At 39.6% G+C, this 26,094-nt stretch overlaps 3 protein-coding genes across 6 annotated transcripts; all 3 read left to right on the top strand.

The window, feature by feature from the left end:
• Positions 1–27: 27 nt before the first annotated feature.
• On the top strand, positions 28–8,491 carry plpp6 (phospholipid phosphatase 6). The gene is made up of 2 exons (XM_018670158.2): positions 28–1,421; positions 4,086–8,491. Exons 1-2 carry the CDS (start codon positions 929–931, stop codon positions 4,451–4,453), a joined length of 861 nt encoding a protein of 286 aa, XP_018525674.1. The 5' UTR covers positions 28–928; the 3' UTR covers positions 4,454–8,491.
• Positions 8,492–8,612: 121 nt separating this feature from the next.
• Positions 8,613–13,612, top strand: LOC108879033 (flavin-containing monooxygenase 5). The gene is made up of 11 exons (XM_051077461.1): positions 8,613–8,771; positions 9,605–9,747; positions 9,882–10,066; positions 10,173–10,338; positions 10,445–10,587; positions 10,683–10,882; positions 11,080–11,215; positions 11,312–11,531; positions 11,632–11,704; positions 12,347–12,599; positions 12,712–13,612. Exons 2-11 carry the CDS (start codon positions 9,612–9,614, stop codon positions 12,859–12,861), a joined length of 1,662 nt encoding a protein of 553 aa, XP_050933418.1. The 5' UTR covers positions 8,613–8,771; positions 9,605–9,611; the 3' UTR covers positions 12,862–13,612.
• A 4,334-nt stretch (positions 13,613–17,946) lies between these two features.
• LOC108879032 (flavin-containing monooxygenase 5) lies at positions 17,947–23,693 on the top strand. Of its 4 annotated transcripts, none has more exons than XM_018670155.2 (11): positions 17,947–18,128; positions 19,808–19,948; positions 20,076–20,264; positions 20,378–20,543; positions 20,684–20,826; positions 20,912–21,111; positions 21,412–21,645; positions 22,056–22,177; positions 22,268–22,340; positions 22,434–22,503; positions 22,578–23,693. In XM_018670155.2, the coding sequence occupies exons 2-11, from the start codon at positions 19,817–19,819 to the stop codon at positions 22,938–22,940; spliced, it is 1,692 nt and encodes a 563-aa protein (XP_018525671.1). In that variant the 5' UTR covers positions 17,947–18,128; positions 19,808–19,816; the 3' UTR covers positions 22,941–23,693. The 4 variants fall into 4 exon arrangements, 3 of the variants coding, with proteins under 3 accessions (XP_018525671.1, XP_050933415.1, XP_018525670.1); XM_051077458.1 differs by having other exon boundaries at positions 17,947–18,252; positions 19,815–19,948; XM_018670154.2 differs by having other exon boundaries at positions 17,949–18,252.
• Positions 23,694–26,094: the final 2,401 nt, after the last annotated feature.

Genomic DNA, 26,094 nt, shown 5'->3' with positions numbered 1-26,094 from the left:
CTCTTATTGTCCAAATAAAAAAAATAAAAAAAAAACAAAACCATCAAAAGACCAAAATCAACAGTGAATTGATCCTAAAGCCAGATATATGTTATTCCTCTTAGCCACAGAGCTCTGATACCGACCAAAAACACACCAGTGAGTCACTGTTGTGCACTGGATGACTTGTTATTTCATTATCATCATGTGTGCTGTAGTTTATCTCGAGTCTGTAACACCCACACTGTTCCCACAAATGGGTTACTGAACAGGCTCCTGGACCAGAATTCTGTATGTGGTGACTGTTCACATTTCTTGTTGGAAAGTCAATCAAATAACAACAAAGCGACAAAATGACCACAGAGACAACTACAAAGTAACACAAATGACACAGTGACCGCAAATGGACACAGAATAAACTAACTACAAATTCTGTTGTGTCTCTTCCACTCTGGTTGCCCACTGCCATAGATGCTCACTACAGCACCAAATGTACATTGATACTCTTTTGAATCTAGTCTCCGATAAATGCACTCCTGTTTGAGTTAATGATTTAGGTCTTTGTGTTGAGAATTATGATACGTGTTGATTTTAGTCTTTTCGTGGAGTTTAGTAAGAAAGGTATGATAATTTAAAATGTTTATTGCATCGATACATTTCTATTTTATTTTATTCGATGTTTAGGACTGTGCAATGTACTTTCGTTCACACTGTCAGAGGAAAGTGGTCACGTGTTCATTTGTAGTAAAACACACTTTCCCAGGATGCTTTGCGATACGAACAACAAAGATGGCGATTCAGTTCGGTGTTCGTAGACGTGATATGAATCGTGAAACGTACAACAGATGAGCTAAAGGGACGACAACCGACACAGCACTGCAGAAAATTCACCACTGCGGTTGTTACCTTATCACAGTCCACTATCTACGCCGGTAGAGTAACAGACAAAATGCCTTCTCCCAAAGCTAAAAACCCGGTTCGCAGCGGAGGAAGCCCGGTGCTCGGCAGCTCTAACGGCCGTTACGAGTTCATGTCACTGACGAAGCCGCTGAACCGGTCCTCACCGCCGCACCTCCTCCAGCGGCAGGGCTCCGACCCAACCACCGCCCGGCTCCGAGCCTCAGAGAGCCCGACTCGACGTAGGGGCTCCAGCTCCTCCACGGGCTCGGCGAGCGGCCAGGGGCTGGCAGAGGAAGACGGCATACGGCTGAACCCGTCATTCATCCGCGTAGCCCTGAGCTCCCTGCTCGCCATCGACCTGTGGCTGTCCAAGCGCCTGGGGGTGTGCGCCTGCGAGGACTCGTCCTGGGGCAGTGTGCGCCCCTTAATGAAACTGATAGAGATATCGGGACATGGCATCCCCTGGCTGGCTGGTACCGCCTACTGTCTGTACAAGAGTGACAGTGCTGCAGGACAAGAGGTCATGCTCAACCTTTTCATGGGTAAAACAACACTCTGCTAATTGTGTTCCTCCATGTGCTGTCACTCTGTGTCTCCCTCCTACAGGGAATTTAAACACGCAGTGGCAGAAAACCTTCCCAATACCCATGCAGAGTGGTCTCTTGGTACCACTGGGCTGAGATGCAGTATCTGTGTCGCAGCCTCCTTATTCCTACCTTGTCCTAATTTGCCATGCGCAGCTATCCTGTCAGCCCTCACCTCAGCTATGGAAGAACTGATCCCACCTCCCATGACCATAAACGTTCATTTTCTGACCCACTTTAAATTTCCTCCATCAGTGCAGGCATAAACTCACCTGTAGATGTCATTTGTTGTCCTGTCTTGCTTTGCTCCATCTCTGTTTGCACTTTCCGCTCCCCGTTTTCTAGCTGAAACCTACATGTTTTCATCAGGTGTCCCATGACATAGCTCTTGCCTGTTGTGTCAGTCAGCTCTGCTATCAGGCGAATGCTTCTGGTTCAGTGAAGTAGTGCCTTAATGTGCAGGTTGTGTTGTGTAAGATGTTGAGCACAGTAGCATCTGTGGTGTTGTGTAGAACAACTCTTGTCCAGCACGCCTTTATTACTTTATTCACCAAACATTTTCCATTATATTGTCATTAGGATGGCCCCGGCCCAAATAAAACATGGGTGACCAGCCATGTGAAAGGTGTTAATTTTGATGGACTTTTATTGAAGCTCACACTGGTTTGCACTGGTAATAATCAGCTACACAGCAAAGGCATGTCTTTGGACTGAGGGCTGATTTATGAACAGTAATCTAGCTTTTACTTGGATTGCATCAGTTAACAGCCAGTGAAGGAATTAAAGTAAATTCTGCATACACATGCGGTCCTCTCAGCATTTTAACTTTCAACTTTTAAGTTTCTTTAACTTTCTGTATATCAAAATAAGATTTGTGTGTGTCCATCCTCTGTGTGTTTGAGGTGTTCAGTGCCACAGTCTTGGAGAGAGATCACATCGTGTGCTCATATATGTTTTCAGAGGTGAGGTTGTTTTGCTCAGTAATATGAGCCCACAATATCACTGTTCAGGTTAGATTTCCTGTTTTGTTTTGATTTGTTTGTTTTTTGTGTTTTTGTTGTGAGATAATTCCAATGAAATGTAATCCACTGGTTACAGGTAGAGGCAAGTCTGTCTTTATAGATTTATGTTGCTGGGGTTAAACTGTGAAGAACACACTCCACCTCTCTATTGTGTGAGATTTGTTGACTGCTGGAGTGAGTGGCTGTATTAACTAGTATTGAAACTATAAGTCAACTAATCAGTAAATAACTGAAACATCGACAAAGCAATTTGCTGCCTGTGTTATCAAATCCTTATTGTATTGTATGGTTGACCATACAGCCCACCTCAGTTGGGTTTTTAAGTTGATGCAATACAGGCTAAATTTCATGAGTCATTAAATGGTATGATGATCATGTAGCATGAGAGCCTCCTCTCACTCACAGGAAGTACTCTGCTGTGGTAGGAGGGCTTGGTTACAGTGATGGTCAGGGTCCATTTAATACAGTACAGTAAATATGGCCTGTGGTCATCTGCGTTATGATAGATATTTTAAGAGGCATTAAATGACCAGGTAAGCATCAATAAAAAAGTCACACCTTTGTGTCAGGAAAAAGACAACGTATAAATCAAATAGCAGGCTGTAGTTTGATCATGTCAAAGACAGAATGAGCATTTGTCGCATTTTTGAACCAGTTGCCCACTCTGGTTGTAAACCACAGCTTTTAACAGCAGCAGTTTTTTGACCACAGAGTGGTTGTCAATGATAACACTGTTGTGTATTCATTTTGCTGAAAACCTTCCATCGAACTCCCAGCAGAGACTGGCTCAGTGCCACCCGACTGTTGCATTAATTTTTCAGCACCGCAGGCCTGAACATGAAGCAACTGGTAATAAAAAAGCTTTATCATATGCTCAATGCAGTGACACAACATAAAAAAGTCCATTATGCTCTAGTGAAGTGGGCTGCAGGTTTCTCTCCAGATATCATCATATATATGATGTTTTGTATTGCTCTCAGGTATCTGTTGTAATATCTTGTTCTTAATGAGAAAAGTTGCTAAGATGAATTGACAATGATTTACCTACCTAAATGTAGTGTAGCCATTATTGTGTTATTGTTGTTCTGGATTACTCAAAACTACGGTGACTGAACTTTGTGAAACTGGCACATCACTGAACTTTCCTTGTGCAAAAGACCAATTAACATTTGCCATTGGCAATACATGTGTAACTGCTGTTTTCCACAGTGTCAGCCTTCATACTACCACCAGGTGGTGCCAAAGTAAAGCGCTTCCCATACATACCATATAGTATATGGCTTCAACCCAATGGGTAGACTGGATGCACCTTGTCCTGTCTGGCCAGTTCTGTTTAGAATAACACACTCTGTATTTATATGCAGGCTAATCATGCCTATAATCAGGCTGTGGCGACATTTACCAACCTAAGACAGGCAGCCACATTCACCACTCTTAAGGCTTGTTCTGATAGGTTTTTTTTCTAAACAAACCCAATGAAAATAAGTTGTAAGGTAAAATTCATGTTTGCCAGTGTCCTTTATGTAAATGTGACTGCATTGCGGTTTCTTCATACATTACACTGTAACACGTCTCACTTTTATCTCCTCTGGTCTTCTAGGCCTCCTGTTGGACCTGGTCCTGGTTGGCATTGTGAAGGCAGTGGTGCGCCGTCGTCGACCAGCACATAACCGCATGGACATGTTCGCCACCTTTTCTGTGGACCGCTACTCCTTCCCTTCTGGCCATGCCACCCGCGCCGCCATGTGTGGGCGCTTCTTGCTGGCTCACCTCGTGCTGGCTGCCCCGCTGAGGGTCCTTGTCCTGCTGTGGGCCGGCCTGGTGGGGCTGAGCCGAGTGCTGTTGGGCAGGCACAATGTGACTGATGTGATGTTTGGGTTCTGGATGGGCTATTGGCAGTACAACCTGGTGGAGATGCTGTGGCTCTCACCACAAACCCTGCAAGGGCTTCTGGGACAGTTAGCTTAACATAAAGGACTAAATAAGGAGGAAAATATGTCAGTTCAAGTCTTGATTGTAAGAGTGTCTGCACAACTTTTGTCTTTTAGATTGATAAATAAGAGAAATGGTTTTTGGCTAGAGAGGAGAGCTCTATCACACACAGTTTTCTTCTTCTGTTATCTGACACCTAAGTCAAGCTTCCAGCCCCATTTTATGACAGTCTGACTGTCTGTAATAGAAAGTACACAATTTCAATCAGAACAGATGAGAGGGGAACAGATTTGATCAGCTCATTTTCACGTTCACTGACCCAAATCATACACAATATGAAGTCAGCTCCTTTTGAAGTGTAACTGTTTTGATTCCTGAAAATTAGCTTAAATGTATGAATACTCTTGCTGGTAAAGGGACGTTAATTTGTCTATGACATTTCCATTTGTGAAACTGAATAGACACCTCGTATAATGGTATATCACTGAGGAGATCTTAAATATTTGATAATAATTCATGTGAATTCTTTACTTTGGGAAACTAAAGCTAGTTGGCTTTTTACTGTTCATTAATTTAAAGCAGAAGCAAAGAAACATTTATCTTAAGTTGTTCTACTTACAAACCCTGATCAAATTGTGCTTCACTATCCAGTAGCAACCTCAGTTGCCTAACTGCTCACAAACTAGGATTTATATACCTTGTTGGCCCACAGGTATTTCAGACAACATACATACTGTTGTGAGGCCTCTCCTTTCTTTGCTGTTGCTATCTCTAAATTTAAGTTGAGGCCGGTTTCCTGTACTGACACAGGGTTTGTAGGAGCACTTTTCCAACCTGACTTCATCTGTCCTTTTTCTTTATGGGTGATTTCTAGGAACTTGTATTAATATAAGCCCATATCATTTTCCCTCTTGCACCTGCCATCAAAGCTTTCTCCTTTGACACAGAGCAAACAGAAGTCATGACAACATCTGATAGGATTAGGCATTATATTGTTTCAAGTAAGGATACCCATAAACATTCATTTCACCCATTCATATCTCTATAACATTATCAGTTGCATTAATGATCAACCAAAGTATATCACGTGTGACTGGCAGTTTTGATGGATTACATGCATTTAGTTTGATCAGGTCATAGTCATAAATCACTAAAGTGTTATCATGGATTATATAGTTGTCATATCATGTTTCTCAACTCATGTAATCAGGTTTTTCCTATGTCACCCATCTGAGTCGCTTCTTTAATCAGACCCTTTATTTATTCAAAAATATCATTTTACAAAACACTTCATTCAAAGTCAGAAGAAGAAGTGTGTGAGAGTCCTCTGCTCTAGGCACTGACTGTTTCAAATAGTTTAATGAGGCTGAAGTCTTAGTAAAGCACTGACATACTGTACAAAACATTTGTGTATGAGGAAAGAAGACTATACACTGTATGGACTTGAGTCTAAGGTAGTATCTTTACATTTTCATCACAAAGTAATGAGCCATCCATCCACTATACATAACCTGCCAGAACGAAGAGAAATAAGTTCGTCTCCGTTGGAGTCACAGTCTTTTCAGTCACTTTCACTTGCTGTTACAAAAAACTTTATTTTAATGGCAAAAAAGTGGAGTTGGAGTCAGGGGAAAAAATTCTAACAAAAGTCTTTTGTTTACACCACACAATGAGTTAAAGAACATGATCAGCTGTGGTTTTGTTGACCGGATAGTGGCCTGTAGTCTGGGAACATTATTATTCATGGTACTGTTGTAGAATTCTTCTCTTGTTCAGGACAAAACTATAAATTACACATGAAAATTGATGTGAGTCCAAGTTCAATCAGGGTCTCACATGAACCCATCTCCGGATGAGTTTTTTGGCAGTGTACCTCTCTTCTGAGCACCTCTTATCTCTGAGTTATGGAAGTTGTGGCAGAGGGCTGCCTATAGCTCAGAGGATTTTACACCCCATGTTCAAACCTGATCACTGGCTCTGACTGAGGATAGTATTACTTACAGTTATGACCACGCTTACTAAGAAAAGACAAGAAAACGGTAAAATTACATCTTGTGGTTCCATTTATGCTCTATCTTTACATTTAAGAAAATTATGTTAATAATATCAGATAATCAGACAATCACAACAAATTATTTGTTAGACAGCTTAATTGGCGCTTTAAAATGATCCAGCATGGATTCCACTTCTGTAATGTAATTTTGTTCATAAAATGACTGTGATAAGCATTCTGCACTGTGAAACCATTCCCAAAGACACTGGCGCAGTACATTTTTCCCTCTAATATTCCTCTCTAATTCTAGTCTGACAGACTAGGGTGGACTGGGTTTATTCATTAATGGACAATTTGAAAAAACTGAATGGGAATGTTTAACTACACAGGTCATCTCCCGTCAGTGTCATGACAGTTTTATGTTGGCATTGAGTTTTGGTGAGTGAGGATGTCTCAACTGTTTAATTTGTTATGTAACGATCTGAAGCGCTGCCATGGATCAGTGATCAGAATCAGAGGGTAGTGACAAGTTTTGTAACCTGTTACATGATATGAATGGCTACAGATACAGTGGCATGCAACACACTCAAGACAACTCTATGGAAATAATCTTATCTATTAACTCTATCATGTGATATTAGATGGAACTATCTATGCTGAATAATAGTCAGATAGATTTGAATCCTTTGTCATGTGCTTCCATAATGTTCTCGATTAACTGCTAATTCTCAGTTGAGGATTCATAAAGGCAATAATCTGTAAAGGGAGTAACACTTAAGTGTTGGAACTGTTGCAGATCTTCCCACTGTTAATATTTGACGATGAAGTGACACATTGATCCACTGAACTGCTCTTCAACCTTAATGTTTAGTCACAACGTGTATGTTTGGGTGTACATATGTAGGTCTCGGGGCTGATCCATTCCAACACTGATGTCAATTTGTCTGGTCAGGAGGGCACGCTGAGGAGCACATACCACTTCCTAGAAGCAGCATGTTTGATGGTTAAACTATATCCATGCACTGACCCACTAACTAGGAGTTGAATGCTAAGTCAAGATCCTACATTAACATTAAAAGTGAAAAATGACGTTCACAATGACGCCAGTGGTCAGGATGTTGCACAACTGCTCGCTCACTTCACATACACATCTAAGTATTGCCGGACCTAGCTAATCTGCAGGTGCATCCAAATTTCCATGTGTGCTGGCTTGTTTTAATTTGTCTGTTAGTGAGAATTTCAATCACATGTGTGAATATTTGGTTTCTGTGCTAATGTATTTCAGCTCTTTACAAGTTTTTGACAGACAGAATGTTTAACTTTTGTGTGTGTGTGTAATTTTTACAGATGTATTTCACTTCCTGAAAGGTTTTTTGACCGTGAGTCACTCCAAGTGACTTGTGCCAGTTGGTCCAAACCAGATCCAGATACCTGGTGTGAACCAGCTTGATGTAACAGACTGTTCCCTGACACACAGGTGCCCCCTCGTAGACTGTTTCATTGACCTCTTATATGCTGTGCCCTCTTTCTGCAATAACTAACCAATGATCTTCCCAGTGTGAGTGATAAGATGACCAGCGAGTGAGGAGGCAGCTTCCAGCCTTTTTATTTCATTACACTTCTGTGGCAAATCTAAATATGCTGGATAGTGAAAATTGTGACCAAATGATTTTTATGATTGATTTTTGTGTTGTTTTACATATTGATACTGAAAGAATCCTAAACATAAGACAAAAAATTATCTTAACGATTACATGTTCATGTGTTGGGAATAGATTTTGCACATTCCACCTGTCACCTGTCAACACTACCTGAGGAAAGATGCTCTCCTTTATTTATTCAGCTCTCAAAGATTGTCAGCAAATGCCACATCTGTTCTTGCACATATACTTCACTGCACTCAGTTTTGCCTGCTATATAATATAAAATGTTTATGTATACATATGTACATATGCCTGTATGGACATGTGATTACACTGTGTTACGTTCAGTGGTTTTGAATGTGTTGTTCAATATTCCCTGAGGGATAATTCCCGAAGGATTTGATTGTAATTTTTAATTACATGGGGAACAAATCTGCACCCGTCTCCTGTTATGTGTAAGGGCAAATGGCAGTCACTCATCAGCACTCCATATTCCACCCACTTGTTTCGACACAGAAGATTGAACTTTAGTCAAAGTTAAACCTATTGGATTTCAGTTAACACAGTTTAATTTGGTACTTGCCTTTTTTGGGCAGAAGTAGAGAGAGACAAAAGAAAAGAATGCGCAACTTCAGTCACCATTTCAGTATAAAAGTCTATGATATGTGGATGCTCGTCCCACTTGACAGACACACAAAACCAACACACAAGGATCAAGGTAAGAAGGAGAATGCACTGAAGGTCTGGCACATTTAATTGTAGAGTGTTTATATTTTTAGTGTTATTGCATAGATGACAATATTTTAGTGAGATGTAGTTTACTCATGCATGTTATTTAACTGCTACATGACAAAAATGATTAATTCAATTCTGGGAAATCAAAACAGCAAAACAGTTTCTGTAAATAGTTCACTGCAGATAGACTGATTTAGACAGAGAGCCTGATTTTCCACATTTTGTACTGATAGAATGATAGAAAACTAGTAATGTTTGTTCTCAGCAGAGTCTGGACAGTGGAGAAAATTAGGTCATTCAAGTTTCAGTGCTCTCAAAAAATATCACAATTTCTCTTGTTTTTACTTCTAGGAACTGAGAACATTTAATGACAGAACCTGAGATTAAGGGTCGATAAATTGGGGAATGAGAGTTCAATAATATAAACTAAAGACTGAACCATTAATTACTTAAGACTTATACAATCATGAAAGTCTGTTATGAAAGATGTTACGGTTTCTGATCTACCTTCCTTGTTCTAGTTTAAACATTCTGAATGAGCTGAAAATGTGCCTCAGCTTCGTCACTTAAACACAATCAGGGTGGTTTTTTTTACACTTTTTGGCAGAAGATTTGAATACAGTGCTAGTTCCACCACACATTAAGATGCCTTTAGAAGACAATACTTGCACCAATCATGTTTAATGTTTTAATTATTGAGATCCACATCATCATATTATTGGACTGACAGTTGATCATCTGAAGGTTGTACATCTGTAACTATCAACTTAAATCTGATTATTATTCGAATTCAAGTTTTCCCTTCTCCTGTTGTAGCTTCATCATGGTGCACAAAGTAGCAGTGATCGGAGCCGGCCCCTGTGGCCTGACCAGCGTGAAGGCTTGTCTGGATGAGGGCTTGGTCCCGACCTGTTTTGAAAGCAGCGATGACATGGGTGGACTGTGGAAGTTCAAGGCAGGTCACCGAGAAAAAAATACTGACAATTTTTGTGTTTATGCAACAATCACTTCATGTGAAACATAATGTCAGTCATGACAGAGATTAAGCAGCTGTCAATCCCACCACCATTCTTCTTCTCTTTTCTGCAGGAAGTGTCAGAGCCAAACAGAGCCAGCATTTACCGTTCCCTCACGATCAACATTTCCAAAGAGATGATGTGCTACAGCGACTTCCCCATCCCTGCTGACTACCCCAACTACATGCACCACTCTAAAATCCTGAAATACTTCAGGATGTACGCAGAACACTTCAAACTGCTGCAACACATCCGCTTCCAGGTAACAAGATTCACAAGAGAGAACTATTGCTGGTGCATTAGATAGTATTGCTGATGTTCAAAAGATATCTTCAATCTACTATATATTTATTTTCTTAACATTTTAGACCATGGTGAAAAGTGTCAGACAGAGACCAGACTTTTCTCGCACTGGTCAGTGGGAAGTGGTGACTGAGAACAGAGATGGACAGGAGGAGCGTCACATCTTTGATGCAATTATCTGCTGCTCCGGTCACTACACCTATCCTAACCTGCCACTCAAAGACTTCCCAGGTAAAGACTATTTTCACATGTGATCCAAATAGTGACTGGTATGTTTTTTCAACACATGTCAAGATGACAGCAGGTAGATTAACATAAAAAATCTGTCGTGTTGCAGGAATTGAGACGTTTGAGGGAAAATACTTCCACAGCTGGGACTACAAGGGGCCTGAAGATATGTACGGGAAAAGAGTGGTGGTCATCGGCATTGGTAACTCGGGTGGAGACATCGCTGTAGAGGCCAGCAGAGTAGCAGAGCAGGTGAGAAAGTCATTCTGATTGCTCTTTTCCTTTCTTCATATAACACGTTGATTTGTGATTACTCATGTGTTCTGTCTCTTCTTGTCATTATGCAGGTGTATATGAGCACCCGTCGTGGTGCCTGGGTCATCCGTCAGGTTTCTGACAATGGCTTGCCGGTGGACATGAAATACAATACACGGTTTGTCCACATCTTGTTCCAGCTGCTGCCAATGAACTTCTTCAACTGGTTTGGCGAGAAGAAACTCAATGCTATGTATGACCACACCATGTATGCCCTCAAACCTACACACAGGTAAGTGTCAGGTTATTGCTCTGCAAGAAAATAGTGATGTTTTCACATTGTTGCTGTTATGTGCAGGCTATAAATTCAACTGCATTTAAGCATCACTCCTGGCATAATGAGGAAAAGTGTATAGTACTCTATCTGTCTCTACCATCAGAATATCTCTCCCTTGACCTCTGTTCTACCTTCTTCTGCTGCCTCATCAGGCTCTTCAGTCAGATCCCAGTGATCAACGATGACCTGCCTTTAAAAATTCTGTCGGGAGCAGTCATTATCAAACCAAACGTGAAAGAGATCCGTGGCTCCACCGTGGTGTTTGATGATGGCACGTTTGTAGAAAAGGTCAGACAATTGTGTCTTCTAAGACATCCCCATGAATCTTTGTTCACCTCAAGCGCAATTTTAGCTTATCACAAACTATCTTCCTCCTTGTTACAGGTGGATACGATTGTGTTTGCTACAGGATACAACTATGATTTTCCCTTCTTGCCAAGCAATGTTATGTACAAGTCTGGACACCGTGTGGGTCTGTACAAGCATGTTTTCCCCCCTAACATGGAGCATCCCACTCTGGCTGTTGTGGGTTTCATCCATGCCCTTGGAGCCATCATGCCTCAGGGTGAAATGCAGGCCCGCTGGGTCACACGTGTCTTCAAAGGTGAGGCTGCATGTCCAGTTTATCACCTACCATTAGTTTACATACTTCCCAAGCTGTCAGTCTATTTACCTCTGTCTGTCCTCTGTCTTTTGATCCTCAGGACTTAAAAAACTGCCCTCAAACCAGGCCATGATCAAAGCTGTAGAGAAGGACACAAAGGACATGGAGAAAAAGTAAATCTCCTAATATCCATTTGCCTCATTAATGTTGCAACCAATATTTCTTTTTTCTGAACTATAACTCCAGAGCAAATTAATGATTACACTTTTTAAAGTTGCATTGATAGATTTAAAAAAAAAAAATTGTTTTTGGCCACTTGTGGGCAGCAGAACAAGCTTAAAGCACAATAACCACAATAACACACACTCCTTTCTCAGTCTCTTTCAACCAGCTAGATGCTACACTATAGCTATCTGCCATTAGGTGCTACATGAGTCAAATATGATCAGTTTATCAGAACATTTTTTTGCTGAAAACAGCAAATTTGACAAGAAAAGAAGTTGATAAAATCTATGGGAACAAAAACCAAAACAATCAGCTTAAAGACACAAAAATGCTCCTTAGAGTTGAGGGAAACTACAGAGTTGAGTGATAAATCTCCGTCGGTTTGTCACTATGAGCAGCCGCTTTCACTTTACGCATATTAATTTGATCAACTGCTAATATAAAATATAATATAAAAAGTTACAAAGTCTTATATTCTGGCCACTTGTAGAATCTCAAACAAAACTCTTAAAATTAAATCATTTTAATATTCATTCATTCCAAACTTAGACTATTTTGAGTCATTAATTTGTGGTTTATCCTCTCCACAGCTACATCGTGTCAAAGTTGACTCCCCTGCAGGTGGACTTTGTTTCCTACATGGACGACATAGCTGGAGAGGTTGGAGTGCGACCAAGTCTCCTCTGGCTCTTCTTCACAGATTACCCACTGTTTAAGAGGGTTCTGTGGGGACCTGTTACAGCCTACCAGTACCGCTTGACAGGACCAGGGAAATGGGAAGGAGCCCGCAGGGCAATCTTCACCCAGTTTGACCGCATGTTCCAGCCTCTAAAAACCAGAAAGGTATGAAATTAATGTTTTTTCTTCCTCATTCTATAAGTCTTGTGCGTAATTATAAATATACATACCAAAATTGTGGGATGCAAACGTTAAGATATTATTCCATCTCTTCTAGCTGGAAGACCAAGAGCCCTCCACTGCTGGTCGCCTGATAAAGCTGAGTCTGACACTCATGGCTGGAGGAGCTGCAGCCTACTACATCCATGTGCGCAACCCAACTGCCATCCCCACCCTGCTGTCCAAGTTCCAGCCACAAACGGCCTGAATGTGCTGCAGGTGGAAAAAAAAACCTGAAACACAAATACACCAAATACTATATCTACTGTTTCTAGAAATCTAGTTCAGTATTCTCCTGTTTGGTTGTGATTATGGGAGATAGGGTGCACTGTCTGAACTGCTGATTAATGCAAAGGTTATTGTTGTATGTTTATACTGTATTTAAATGCTTAAACTTGTCGTATGGAAAGAGTTCTCCTAAAAACCATGTTCTTATGCAGCTATTCTCATTTTGTTTTATATTTACATCAACAAGACAAACTGTTCACATAGCTGTAGAATGTTCAATATTAATGTTTACAGCCAACATTTTCCTTTTTTCCACCAATATCTATGAATTGCAGTATCTCAGTCACAGCTGAATATGGAGAAAAAACTCAACACTGACTTGGAGTATGAGAAGAAAATGCAAACCAGGGTTTTCAGTCACAGTCACACACTTTATAAACCCCAAACCTTTGGGACCTCCACATTCTTACAATACTTTCCCCTGCACTACATGAAAGTCACACTACTTCTGACATTGGAGTTGGCAGTGGACATAAATGACTTTTGCAAATGAGTCACATATGAACACAATTGGTAAAAATTAGCTGAACCTGTCTCTTTATCACTTTGTGATATTTGGATTTGATTTCTGGAGGAAAAAAAAAACACATGTATTTTACATCATATTTAACTTAAAGTCACCATGAATGTGGAATATTTTTCCAGTCTGAATAAACCAACGTATCATTTAAGTGTTTTCCTGTGTCCATCTCTATTAAAACTTGTGTCTTTGCAAAGGAAAAGTCCAAGGCAGGCTGAGCCAAACAAATAAGACAAGGTCTGTCGAAGCATTAATTGTAAATACTGCTACATACAGCTGCCAGCATTCATTTCCATATTAACACACTGATGTAGTCCTCTCAGTGACTGATGAAATTAAATGAGGCCTTCTGATCCTCAACCCGGGAACTGTGAGGTAAAGAATCAACTGCAGCTGGAACTGTTTATCCCTCACAACCTGTAAAACAAGATGTTGCTTTAATAAAGTGTCCTCAGTTTGAGCTGATGAAAGCACTTTTTGTCCACTGGGTCATTTGGAAGTTTCCATGAACTTTTCCATGCTGAGTAATCAATGGACTGAATGGGAACAATAATTTCAGCCCAGCTGAGAACAAATACTGAATATATTGTATATATAGTCTATGATATTGCTATATATAGAATTTTTAAACCACTGTGAAATGATTCGATAACTTAGACTCAGCAGCTTTTGATAAATACTGATAGATTTGCTGAGATCATTAAAAATGTTTGAGGATTCTATTAATATTTTTAGACAGAATAATTATTATTAAAACAATGTGAGAAGTATTTTTTGCATTTATTTATATATACTAATTTGAAACCATGAAATTATGGCCTCTATGATAATGACAATCTAACATGAATTAAATGCTGTGCTGTTAAACACTATATCTACTGTACTGATTACATTTGGTTTCTCTGACAGAGGTAACAGTGGAAATTTCCATCAGGCTGGGCAAAGTCTGCCCTCAACTGAAGTTCAGCCAGAGGGAATAAAGGAATCAAAAAGGCAGGAAGAGACACTATAACTTTCACATTAAACCAACAGTGTTTTAAAATGTGATGCTTAATTCAAATTCGCGTGAATTAGTGAGAAGACAGAGCAGACAGAGTAGATACTCTACCAAGCTTCAGCAATTTTGAATTTTGATTCAACAACTTATTTGATGACGACTGTGTCAGTCAGCAACTCTAAATCATCAAAGACAAATGTCAGACAAGCAAAGCATCCTACAATCACGGCAGTCCTGAAAAAAAGCATCTTGTGGTAGAAGATACACATGATTTTAAAAAAAAAAACCACACCATTAGAAATTTTTAATGAGATGGATGAAAATTTTGATTAGTCAGCTATTAGGATGTGTCCATCAAGATATGAATATGAAGCACAAATACTGAATATATTGTATATATAGTCTAATATATTGCTATATATAGAATTTTTAAATCACTGTGAAATGATTTGATAACTTAGACTCAGCAGCTTTTGATAAATACTGATAGATTTGCTGAGATCATTAAAAATGTTTGAGGATTCTATTAATATTTTTAGACAAAATAATAATTATTAAAACAATATGAGAAGTATTTTTGCATTTATTTATATATACTACTTTGAAACCATGAAATTATGGCCTCTATAATAATGACAATCTAACATGAATTAAATGCTGTGCTCTTAAACACTATACTTACTGCACTGAACCTTAAATTTGGTTTCTCTGACAGAGGTAACAGTGGAAATTTCCATCAGGCTGGGCAAAGTCTGCCCTGCTCTGTCCATGTTACTTTTCTGCCACTGATATTTTTTTCTCTGTCATTATCTCTCCCACTCCCTTACCTGCTCCCTTTGATCCACTCATGCACTTTTTCTTTGACCCTTCTGATGAACTACACATGCTACACAAACGTAGCTTTTTTGGAAGACACAACTCAGTAGTAATAAAACAGTCCAATTAACATCACTTAACAAAGGTGATGAAAGCTATGCCTCTGATGGGGGAGGTCATAGGCTGCTAAGCACACACAGCAGGTGATAGTGTAAACACCTGTATTTCAATATTCTGTGTAATAACAAGTTAGATCAGATAATACAATTTGTAGAAAGCTGTTATGGATCTTTTTTTTCCAATTGATGATATTGCCATGGAGAACATGTTTAATTATCTCATCCCTGTGATGAAAAAAAAAAAAAAATAACATGAGACTGTGTCATTGCTCACTGTCTCAGTATAAAAGTCATTGTTCTTGATTGCCTTAATCTCTTTCCAGACACACACAGCCAATATACAAGGAACAAGGTAAAGCAACTGAAATCCCAGTTTGTTCCTGTTATGTTTAATTGTAGATAACTAATATTCATGTTCATATTTAAGTGATGTGTTGTGTATACATTTCCATATAAATGAGTTGTAATATGAACGTGACTTGACAAACTCAAGATATTTTAAATTTATGTGTATTTTTTTAATTTTCTATGAGCAGAAAATGAGTGAATGGTTAAAGTGTGATATGTGAAGTTAGCCAGTTGATCTTGTCAGCTCTGCATTTTTAGAACAGGACTTTTCTACATATGCACTAAAAAAAAAACTACAGCATAAAAGTAAGTTCAAAAGTGATAAACTCAATGATTTGTTATTAAGTGCTATTGGCCTTTATGCCACATACAAGTCAGTATCATCAGCACTGCAGTGAAAATGTATTCCAACTACAAATAATGTGTCCAGGGGGTGAAATATAATGTGAAAAAACTATTCTTTCTGGCATTTTTGAAAAGAATGGAAGGTTCAAACCAGGCTGATAATTACTTAGAGACCCAGGATTAAGGGATGGATTCTTAAGTAAAGGTTTAACTACAGCTGTCTTAAAGCTAGTAGGAACAGTGCCAACCATCAATGATAAATTCACAATATTCAGCACTGCAGGTCCCAAAACTAGCCAGAGATCTTTGGAGAGTTTAGCTGGCAGAGGGTTGAGAGGAAGCTAACACCAGCTTAGACAATGATTCAAGAGACACAGTGTTAAATTTTATTCTTCTTTAAATGTTAACATGCTGGAGCAGATGCTGGAGAGGAGGAGCTGATTTTTTGTCTGATGTCATTTATTTTGAAGAAAAATTCAAGGAGCTCAGGAGCCAAAAGAAATCTATGACTGTGTTTATTGCTGTTGATAAAGTTTGAAATACGCTGATCTAGCAGTCAAGAGTGCATGCTTATATTTCAGTAAACACTGGTTTCACTGGTGGCACAGAGACACAGAGCTTTTGATTTTGATTTACGCCATTTATGCTCCACTTTCTTTCAGGTCTGTTTCAGAGCATGTGTCCTCTGTGAACCAGGGCATAGACCTCTTTGACTGTCTATCTTTGGTGGTGAGAGGTACAACTGAATTACAGAGACTACACAGAGCTGTATTTTAGTCCCTGGTACAATTTTCAACAGGGCCTGTCACTGGAGTGAAAGGGGCAAGGACCACTGGTAGTCATTCACCAAGAGCAGTCAAAGTCGAGGGACCAATGTGTCGAGTGGTAAATGCATTTCAAACAATGTTAGGAGGACAGGCTAAAGTTGCATAACAGAACTAACAGGAGTGATAGTCAGATTAGACACCTCTATCCTACAGGAAAGAGTCAAGTCAAGAGTTGTTCAGACTGGGTGAACTCAAAAGTATCAGAGTGCCAGAAACATTTTACACAGGTCTTTTTTAGGTGAATGTTAAAGTCACCCATGGTTAGAATTTTGTCAGTATATGTGACAAGACCTGAGATAAAGTCAAATTCTATAGTCGTCTATAGAGTAAAACAAGCCAGAGGGGTTGGAGTCTGTTGAGGGAAATCCCAAGCTGATGGAGATGGTTTTTACTACTACAGCTTCAAAAGAGTTAAAAGTGACACCAAGAACAGATGTTAGACTAAAGATAGACTTACAGACTTATAATTGTGATAATCATCATCATTGTCAGGTCAAAATTTGTCCATTACTTTATGACTAAATCCACACACTAATGACATTCCCATCAGCCTAAGCTGTACATACCAAATGGAGATGGCAGGCACCATCTTCAGAGAGCTACTAGCTTGGCTGTAGATGCTTACTCCTGTTTGGTGTCATAGTTTTGGAAATTCTGAAACACACATTAATCTCTTGTTCATTTTAAATTGCAGTTTAAACAGTTGCTTTCTTCAAAAATGACGCAGACATGAACATGTGAGCATTTGATACAGGGCTGCCAACATCAGCACAAGATTGTCACCACAGTCAAACACTACGCAACAGGAAGGAGGGATGCAAGAAACAGATCCTAATAACTGACTTTTGATTAGTCAGCTATTAGGATGTGTCCATCAAGATATGAATTATCTGGCCACTAGGTGGCATTTTATATGGGCAGGCACGCAGGGGGACATAGTGGAACTAAGTTACCAATTCCCCAACACGGGGGAGGACCCACACAAATCCTGTAATTAAAGCGTTATTTTATCAGCGAGTTCGAGTAGTTTTACATTAATAACACGATTATTACACTCTATTGGAATCAATTGTTTGACGGACTATTTTTTTTGTATTTGGTCTAAAACATGTTAGAGCTTGTCTGGACCGTCCCCCTCCCCCTTCAACAGTGTAAATGGTGGTGGATAGATGTGTATCCGGAATAGGTTACTGATTCTGAGGAAAAGAACTTCAGGTAAACTCATACCTGAAGTATTATCGTATTATCCACAGAACGTAAAAGTCGGCTACAAAAGAGAAAAGAAAGAAAACTTTCACGAGGAAAGCAGCTGATATACAGTTCTTGTGAACACAGCTTGGTAAGAGTGTGTCAGACTTGTTTAATATTTGTATGTCACTTGGCTAGTTAGCCAGTATTAGTAAAATGGTAGCTTGCTGATAAATGAAGCAACCAGGTGTTCAGTTTGAGAAACAGACACAGGGAGTGAATCAGCTGCAGGTCCAGGGCCACCATGTTGGTGACATCTGCTCCTATTAACGTGGACGTCATTTTCAGTCGTTCACACTAAGAGGAGATTCACAACGCTATCATAAAGTAGTAAAGCAGTCTGTTTTACTATACATTAATGGTATTGTACTGTATTGTTTATATTATTATAATTTAATACACGGTGTATCTAAAGTAATAACTGTTGAAACATGAATAGTTTATTGCAGTGTTTTTAGAAAATCAGGAAAAATTGAATAACTCAGACTGAGTTATCATTTGACAAGACCATCTGTATCGAGATCAGTGTGAAGAGTGATAGCTGGGTTCATTTCATATACTCAGGCTACCTGATCCTGTACTTGTGGACTGCATCTTTAGGTTTACTAAGTTCTATTATGCAGCTGCATGCACAAAGCTAGTTTAAGTTGTTTATTTTTCATGATGGATAGACATGTATACATGTTAAAGGTGTAGCCTTCTTGTTCACTTCCCTTCAGTGTCACGTGTTCTGCACACTACAGCATTTAGAACATTTGAAGATATTACCTCTCCATCAAACAGGGTTAAAGTCTCTCCCCACAGTACTGTTTAACTGTTGAGTTGATAAGCAACAGGTCACTTCTTGTGAGTTTGCAGTCTGCTTGTTGGAGAAGGCGAGAGCAGCTAACTTGTCAGTCAGACTTCAACAGTAACAACAATATTGTCAACAACAACATTGTTATTCAACAATGAAGAGACCTGTTTTTGTGTCAGTGGTGTCCTGCTGATTATACCTTTACCAAAAATGGGTCTTTTTACATGGCACACAGATTCTCTACCTGTTAACTGATTTACTTCCTCAAAATTTCAGACACATGTTTATGATTTTTGAAATAGTTAATGATGTGAGTTACTTGCTTAAAAACTGCTTTAAAAACAACTGCATACATTTTTTTTCTCTGTGCTAAGGTGTATTTAGCATTCATGCAGAACTCGTGTGTGTGTCATGTCTGGTAGTTCCTTTTTTGTTTTTTAAGCTATTCTAGCAACATGGCGCTTTGGATGGCCAATGGTTTGTTGGTCAATTGGACTTTGGTCCAGACATAAATATCTCCAAAACTATTGGATGGGTTGGCACAACATTTTAAACAGACATGACTTTTTGTGTAGCATTACCATAAGGTCAAAATGAAAGTTTAATGCCTTGATTTACGACCAAATACCATAAAAAGTAATCCCATTCCCATCACCCTCAGCTGTACTTTGTGATTAGTGCTAATTAGTAAATATTACACTGCTAACCAACAAAAGTAATATGATGAACCTGGTAAATACAGCATGGTGATGTTGGTATTTAACTCAAAGCATCACTGTGCCTAAGTACAGTCTCAAAGAGCTGTTAGCATGGCTGTAAATACTTTCTGATACATTATATCCTTCCCAAGTGTTCAGTAATGGTTCGACGTGTGGCAGTGGTTGGAGCGGGCAGTTCAGGTCTGGCCTGTATCAAGATCTGTGTTGATGAGGGGCTGGAGCCTGTCTGCTTTGAAAGTAGTGATGACATTGGCGGCCTGTGGAGATTTAAGGTGAGTGAGGACACAGCTTTAAGAGCATCCCATATATTCTTCATGTTGTTTGGTCTTGTATTTATGAGAAAAGAATTTATGAAAAATATCTCTCATCAGCACTGTCTTGTTTTACATATGTCTGCAGGAGTCACCTGAACCAGAGCGATCCAGCATCTATCGCTCCTTGGTGGTCAACACCTCAAAAGAGATGATGTGTTTCAGTGACTTTCCCATGCCAGCTGACTATCCAAACTACATGCACAACTCTGAGCTCCTGCAGTACTTCAGGCTCTATGCTGAGCACTTTCACTTGCTTAGATACATTAACTTTCAGGTTACTCCTGTTTTGCCATGCTGCAAGTGACTCTATATTATCACAAGTTTCTACATATTAATATGTGAAGTTGAAAATCTTAATGTGTTTCAATGTGCACACTCATGATACAGACTACTGTGAGGAGTGTTACACAAAGACCGGATTTCTCGCTGTCTGGTCAGTGGGACGTAGTGACCATAAACAGGGATGGAGAGGAAGAGAGGCACGTCTTTGATGCAGTTCTGGTGTGTTCAGGTCACTACACCCAACCAGCCTTACCCCTGTCAGACTTTCCAGGTCAGTAGACAAATAGACATCACTAACAGTTCTGTCAAACATACTGTATATTGTCATACAGGTTTTGATAGAAGATTAAAGTGGGCTGATTTACTTTGCATTAGCCCATTTTGTTGTTTTCCTTTGCTGTATCTCTCCAGGATATGAGACATTTTCTGGCAGATGTTTTCACAGCTGGGAATATAAAGACGCAGATGCCTGCCAAGGAAAGAGGGTGGTAGTGGTTGGCATTGGCAACTCTGGGGGAGATATTGCTGTGGAGATTAGTAGATCTGCAAAGAAGGTAAGACAGAAAAAGAGTTGAAAAGCCTTGTCTCCAATGCTTCCTGGCAACAGTGACCACCTAGTCCTCTTATTCTCTCTGACAGACATTTCTCAGCACACGAAAGGGGGCCTGGGTGATTAGCAGGATGTCTACCAGTGGTCTTCCTCTGGACATGACAGCTATCACAAGGGTCAACAACATCCTCACACTGCTTCTTCCCAAGACCCTGGTCAACTGGGCAGCAGAAAGAGCACTGAACCACAAATATGACCACAGACTGTACGGCCTCAAGCCCAGTCACAGGTGACACATTCTCCCCTGGATGTTGTTGGCTCCTCTCTGCCTCATGAGTCCTCAGTGTTTGTTTCACTTGTTCTGATATTTGATTTGTCTTTAAAGCCTCAATTCATATTTTTGCCATATAAATCACAGTTGTAGCATAGCCATGAGTTGTACTCTGGATTCTTCTCAGTGTGAGTCTCTGTGTAGTGTACTCCCAGACTGCTGTCAGTCCCAGCACAGCCTTGTCTGTGCAGATGTAATTAGCTAATACAAAACAGCAATTTTCACCCCCTCCATCCACACCCTCCATCATTTTCCCAGACTTTTGGACCGAAGGCCTTTGATCAACGATGATCTCCCTGGCCGAATCCTTCAGGGAGCGCTAGTGTTGAGGCCCAACCTGAGAGGGTTTATGGATTCAGGAGTTGTATTTGAAGATGGCACAGTGGAGGAGAACATTGATGCTGTGGTCTTCTGTACAGGTTATAAGGCAACCTTCCCTTTCCTGCCTTCAGCTCTGTCTGAGGGGCCTCATGGAGAGTTTACATTGTACAAGTAAGTACACAGATAGACTGATGTATAGACAGAACTTTTATTATATACTTTTTATTTACTTTTATTATATGTTTTATTATGTTTTACCATGGACAGCCTATATGCAAAACCTTGATGAATAAATGTATACATTATGTAAATTATCCATTGATTTTATACAAAATTACATTAATTTCTTGACATCTTTAAATTACACTTCTTTAAAGTTTTTAGTAAACAGGATTAAATGTTTGATAACCAAATATAATTACTTATTGGATTATATGAACTAAATGAACGTCTGACATCTTAAATTGTAAACTGCTTTTCTTTTCTTCTCTAAAGAGCATCATTAATTATGTCAGGTCTGTCACCTGTTATTGATATATTCTAATTTTTAAGGATCACTACAATTTTGTTTTAAATTTCAGGAGACTGTTTCCTCCTTCTCTTCAACACCCCACACTGGCCATCATGGGACTTTTCCAAACAAAAGGACCAATCATGCCCATAGTAGAAATGCAGGCACGGTGGGCTGTTAAGGTCTTTTCAGGTAAACACTTAACACTCTCTCACACACACACACACACACACACAGGATTTAAGGAGATGGATGTGTCAGTCTGTGCTGTTTACCTTCAAGGAGTGAGCTGTCTTCCATCAGAGGAGAAAATGCTGGAGGTCATTGAGTCTGAGAGAAAGAGAAACATGAAAAGGTAGACATCATCTCCCCAGACAGATCAAAGTTCAACTCAAAGCGTGTGTTGTTGTCATATAAATGAATCCTCTCCTTTCCTTTGCTCTCTCAGCTATCTCTGCCCACGACAGGCTGCTCTCCAAGTAGATTACATTTCCTACCTGGATTTCATGGCCAAGGAGGTCAGTTCAGTTCAGCTTTATATAAAACTGTATTACCATACACATATAAAGGACACAATGACTTCCATTTACAGGTAGGAGTTCGACCAAACCTCCTGATACTACTTCTGAGAGATCCTGTGCTCTGGGTGAAGATCTTCTTTGGTCCCTGCACTCCATATCAGTATCGTCTCACTGGACCTGGGCAATGGGCTGGAGCCCGACATGCTATCCTCACACAGTGGACACGAGTAGCTCAGCCTTTCAGAACAAGGGAAGTACCAGAACCAGAGACCAGGCCGTCCATCCTGTTATCCCCCTGGCTGCTCACATTTGGAGGAAGTGTGATAATGGTGGTGCTTCTGTATAAAAATAAGCTCATTCCAGCGCTGCAGGGTGCAGCTCAGTTTCTGGACAGGAGCATGATTTTTATTAGGGACACCTGGTTCACTGGTTAAAGCAACATTATATAATTATTTTTGCCTTAAAATGACAGCTGTGCAATCATTTTGATGGTACTCTGATTTTTTTATGGGGAAAATGGTAAATGTAGCCTCTTTGATTTCCACTGTGTGCCCTGAACACCTGTTCATGCTCTGTGTATCTTTGGTGAGCAGGTACGGTCTCCTGCTGACTGATTGATCATCAGCTTAAACTGCCAGAATCAGTCCCAGCAATTTCAAGAGTAATGCCAAACTGTAGATCAGTCAAAAACAACGTTCACCTCCTGGTTTCCAGTGAGGAAATGTCAAAATTTCTAAGGCAGAGTTTGGCGTGTTTGTTAAAGGAGCAACACTTCCAGCTCATGTTTCACTTCAGTGGGTGGAACTATGCAGTCAGAGCTTCACTTAGCTATTTGTTTTCTCTACATGAAAACCACTTGGGAGCCCAACAGAATTAATTACCACTTGTGGCGGCAGAACCTACTGTTGCTCAGCAAAATTACATTTTGTTGCTTTGACCACAAGAACATGGTGTAGAATGTATGAATATACATTTATAGATCCACTCTAGTAAATAGATATATGTTTAAATTATCTATTTTTAAAAAAAGGTCTGGAAACTGTACAAAGTCATTTACTGTACTATGCTTTATATGTAATAATGTGAGGTTATAAAACTATAAAGTGATTTTGTGCTCCTCTGAAAGGTGTGTCATTTGCAATGGTCAGATTAAATTGCACAGTGTTCAAGTGTTTTACAACCAGTAATACGTTTCTCAATACAGAGCTCACTTTTTCAAAAGTGTGGACAAACTGGATCACTTCATAGCTTTGACACAAAATGTATCCAGTGACCATCTTTCAAACTTCATGTACGGTTTTCTCACCCAGACTCAGCCACCACCAAGACAAACTTGATGACCTTAATGAAAGACTTGTGTCAGGTGAGGAAAGGAGGGTAAGTGAGGTAGAATCCATAGCATTTCGTAATTGTTTGGGATGATCTAGTTTTATCTACTGTTATCTTACTGGGTAGTTTGCAGCTCATCCCAGGATAGTGTCACTTTTCCTTCAACTTTACTCTGTATTTCTTAACCAAACAGGAGAGAAATTCTTTTCCTACGAAGGTTGAATGTTTATGATCAGATGCCCAATGCTGGATGTCCAAACCTCTTTAGAGGACTGCCAGGGATGGATCAGACATGCAAAAAGATTATTTCCAAAGTGTATTTCAGGAACTTGTGGTCATACACAAAAGACAGGGTTGACTAGCACTATTATACTGTATTTCTATAGCTGTTGCTATCCTACACAAGTACATATAGGGATATATACAGTTTTGCGTTACATCACTAGAATTACTTTGATTTCTGCACTTGGGATTATTCTGCCCCCAAAATAGCAAATAAAAAACAACACTGATGCATTTTTGATTCATTTATGTGTTGCTGTCCCTTGTCACTGGCTAATAAGTAATTGAGGCCTGGCTGCATAATACATAGCAGAAGAAATAGGACCTGAGGGATTCAGGGACTACTCTTAACAGCGAGCAGAGGAAGCAGAGTTTCCATATAATGCTGTGATATGATATTAATGATACAAGTTTTTCACCTCAGAGTCACTCAGGCATGTTTTATGCCATTTGGAGTGGATTTGGAGCAGGTTTTTGGAAAATTCTGTGAAAAAGTTATCACCACCATTTTTGGTGACTGCAACAGGCAGCGGGTCATCGTTTGGAGTGGAAAAAATATCTACATTTCCAAATTTTTCATCTTAAACTCACTCAGGGCCCTGAGGTGAAAAATTTGGACCTGGAATTTTGACATTTCAAATGCCTGTCGCAGTCAGCAAAAACAGTGGTGACAATTTTTTCAAAGAATTCTCCAAAAACCTGTCCAAATCCACTCCAAATGGCATAAGACATGTCCCTGAGTGACTTTGAGGTGAAAAAGTTGGAGCTGAAATTTTGAATTTTTTTCACTCCAAATGATGACCCACCGCCAATGAAAAAAGAGTACATCTTACTTCTGCCTTAAACAACAAAGATCAAGAAAAAAACATAATTAAGGTGATGACCAATGATAATGTAATAGAAGCACTGGTCCTGGACAATTTTTTAATTGTTATCTTTATTAATTAAAGTGAAGTATGAAAAACCAGAATGTGACTTTCTAGTTGAAGAATCAAAGGTGACCTAAACTGAAAGAGGAAGATCAATATTTACTTGATGGGGAAATAACTATAGATTGTATCAAAGATATAGAAAACAAGGAGGAAATGCTTTGTTTAAACCCACAGTGTGATTTTGATTGGGTGTGATCAGACAGGAAATAATGACAGAAATGACTTTCACTCAGACACTAGAAGTAAAACAAACAGCATTTGAAGAAACTGCTTCTTAAATGGCCAAACTAGGAGAGTAACACACAAAGTCCACATACTGGTGTCAAATATCTGTAAAATCACACCATCCTGTATCTTCAGCAAGTCGGTGATGGGTTTTGTGGAAATTACTGGAAAATTCATTATCCAGATGATGATGTTTATGGCTAAGAGGCTAAATGATTTTTACCTGGTCATCTCTCTCTCTCTCTCTTTATTAGCTCACCAGAAGTTCATATGAACTTAATTTTACATCATGACAATGACTTGAGGGAAAGACGACAGTTTCTCTTAAATGTGCAGTCATTGTGTTTTTCCACTTTTTCCACCCAGACATCGACCAACTAACAAGGATCAAAGTTGTTTCAGCATGGAAGACGTAAGATGTATCTTTTCAACATCCATATTTTTTCACCAGGAGAAAGACATTGGTCCTGGCCAACTGCCTGTGTACAGATCCACAAATGCATCCTGTTCCTATCAGAGAAAACATTATTCAGACTGATCTGTATCGTCCATCACAGATCTGAAGTATGACTCGTCATGTGGCAGTGGTTGGAGGAGGGCTGAGCCACTGACAAAGAATATTTTCACACTGATTAAACTCTGTAAAATGTTTCAAATAAAACACCAGTTTGGTTTTGTGGTTTACATTTTGGCCTTTTTCCTTTCATCTCCTTTCAACAGCTCACCCAGAAATGTGTAGAGTGTGTGAAGAGTTCTATATCTGCTTCTTATCACAAATGTTGGGGCGGCTGAAGAGAGGATGGCAGTTCAGGTCATAATT

This window comes from Lates calcarifer, linkage group LG17, assembly GCF_001640805.2.
Source record: "Lates calcarifer isolate ASB-BC8 linkage group LG17, TLL_Latcal_v3, whole genome shotgun sequence".
Classification (NCBI taxonomy): Eukaryota; Metazoa; Chordata; class Actinopteri; family Centropomidae; genus Lates; species Lates calcarifer.
The sequence above is the reverse complement of the archived record's forward strand: the minus strand, read 5'-3'. Positions and strand labels throughout refer to the sequence as shown.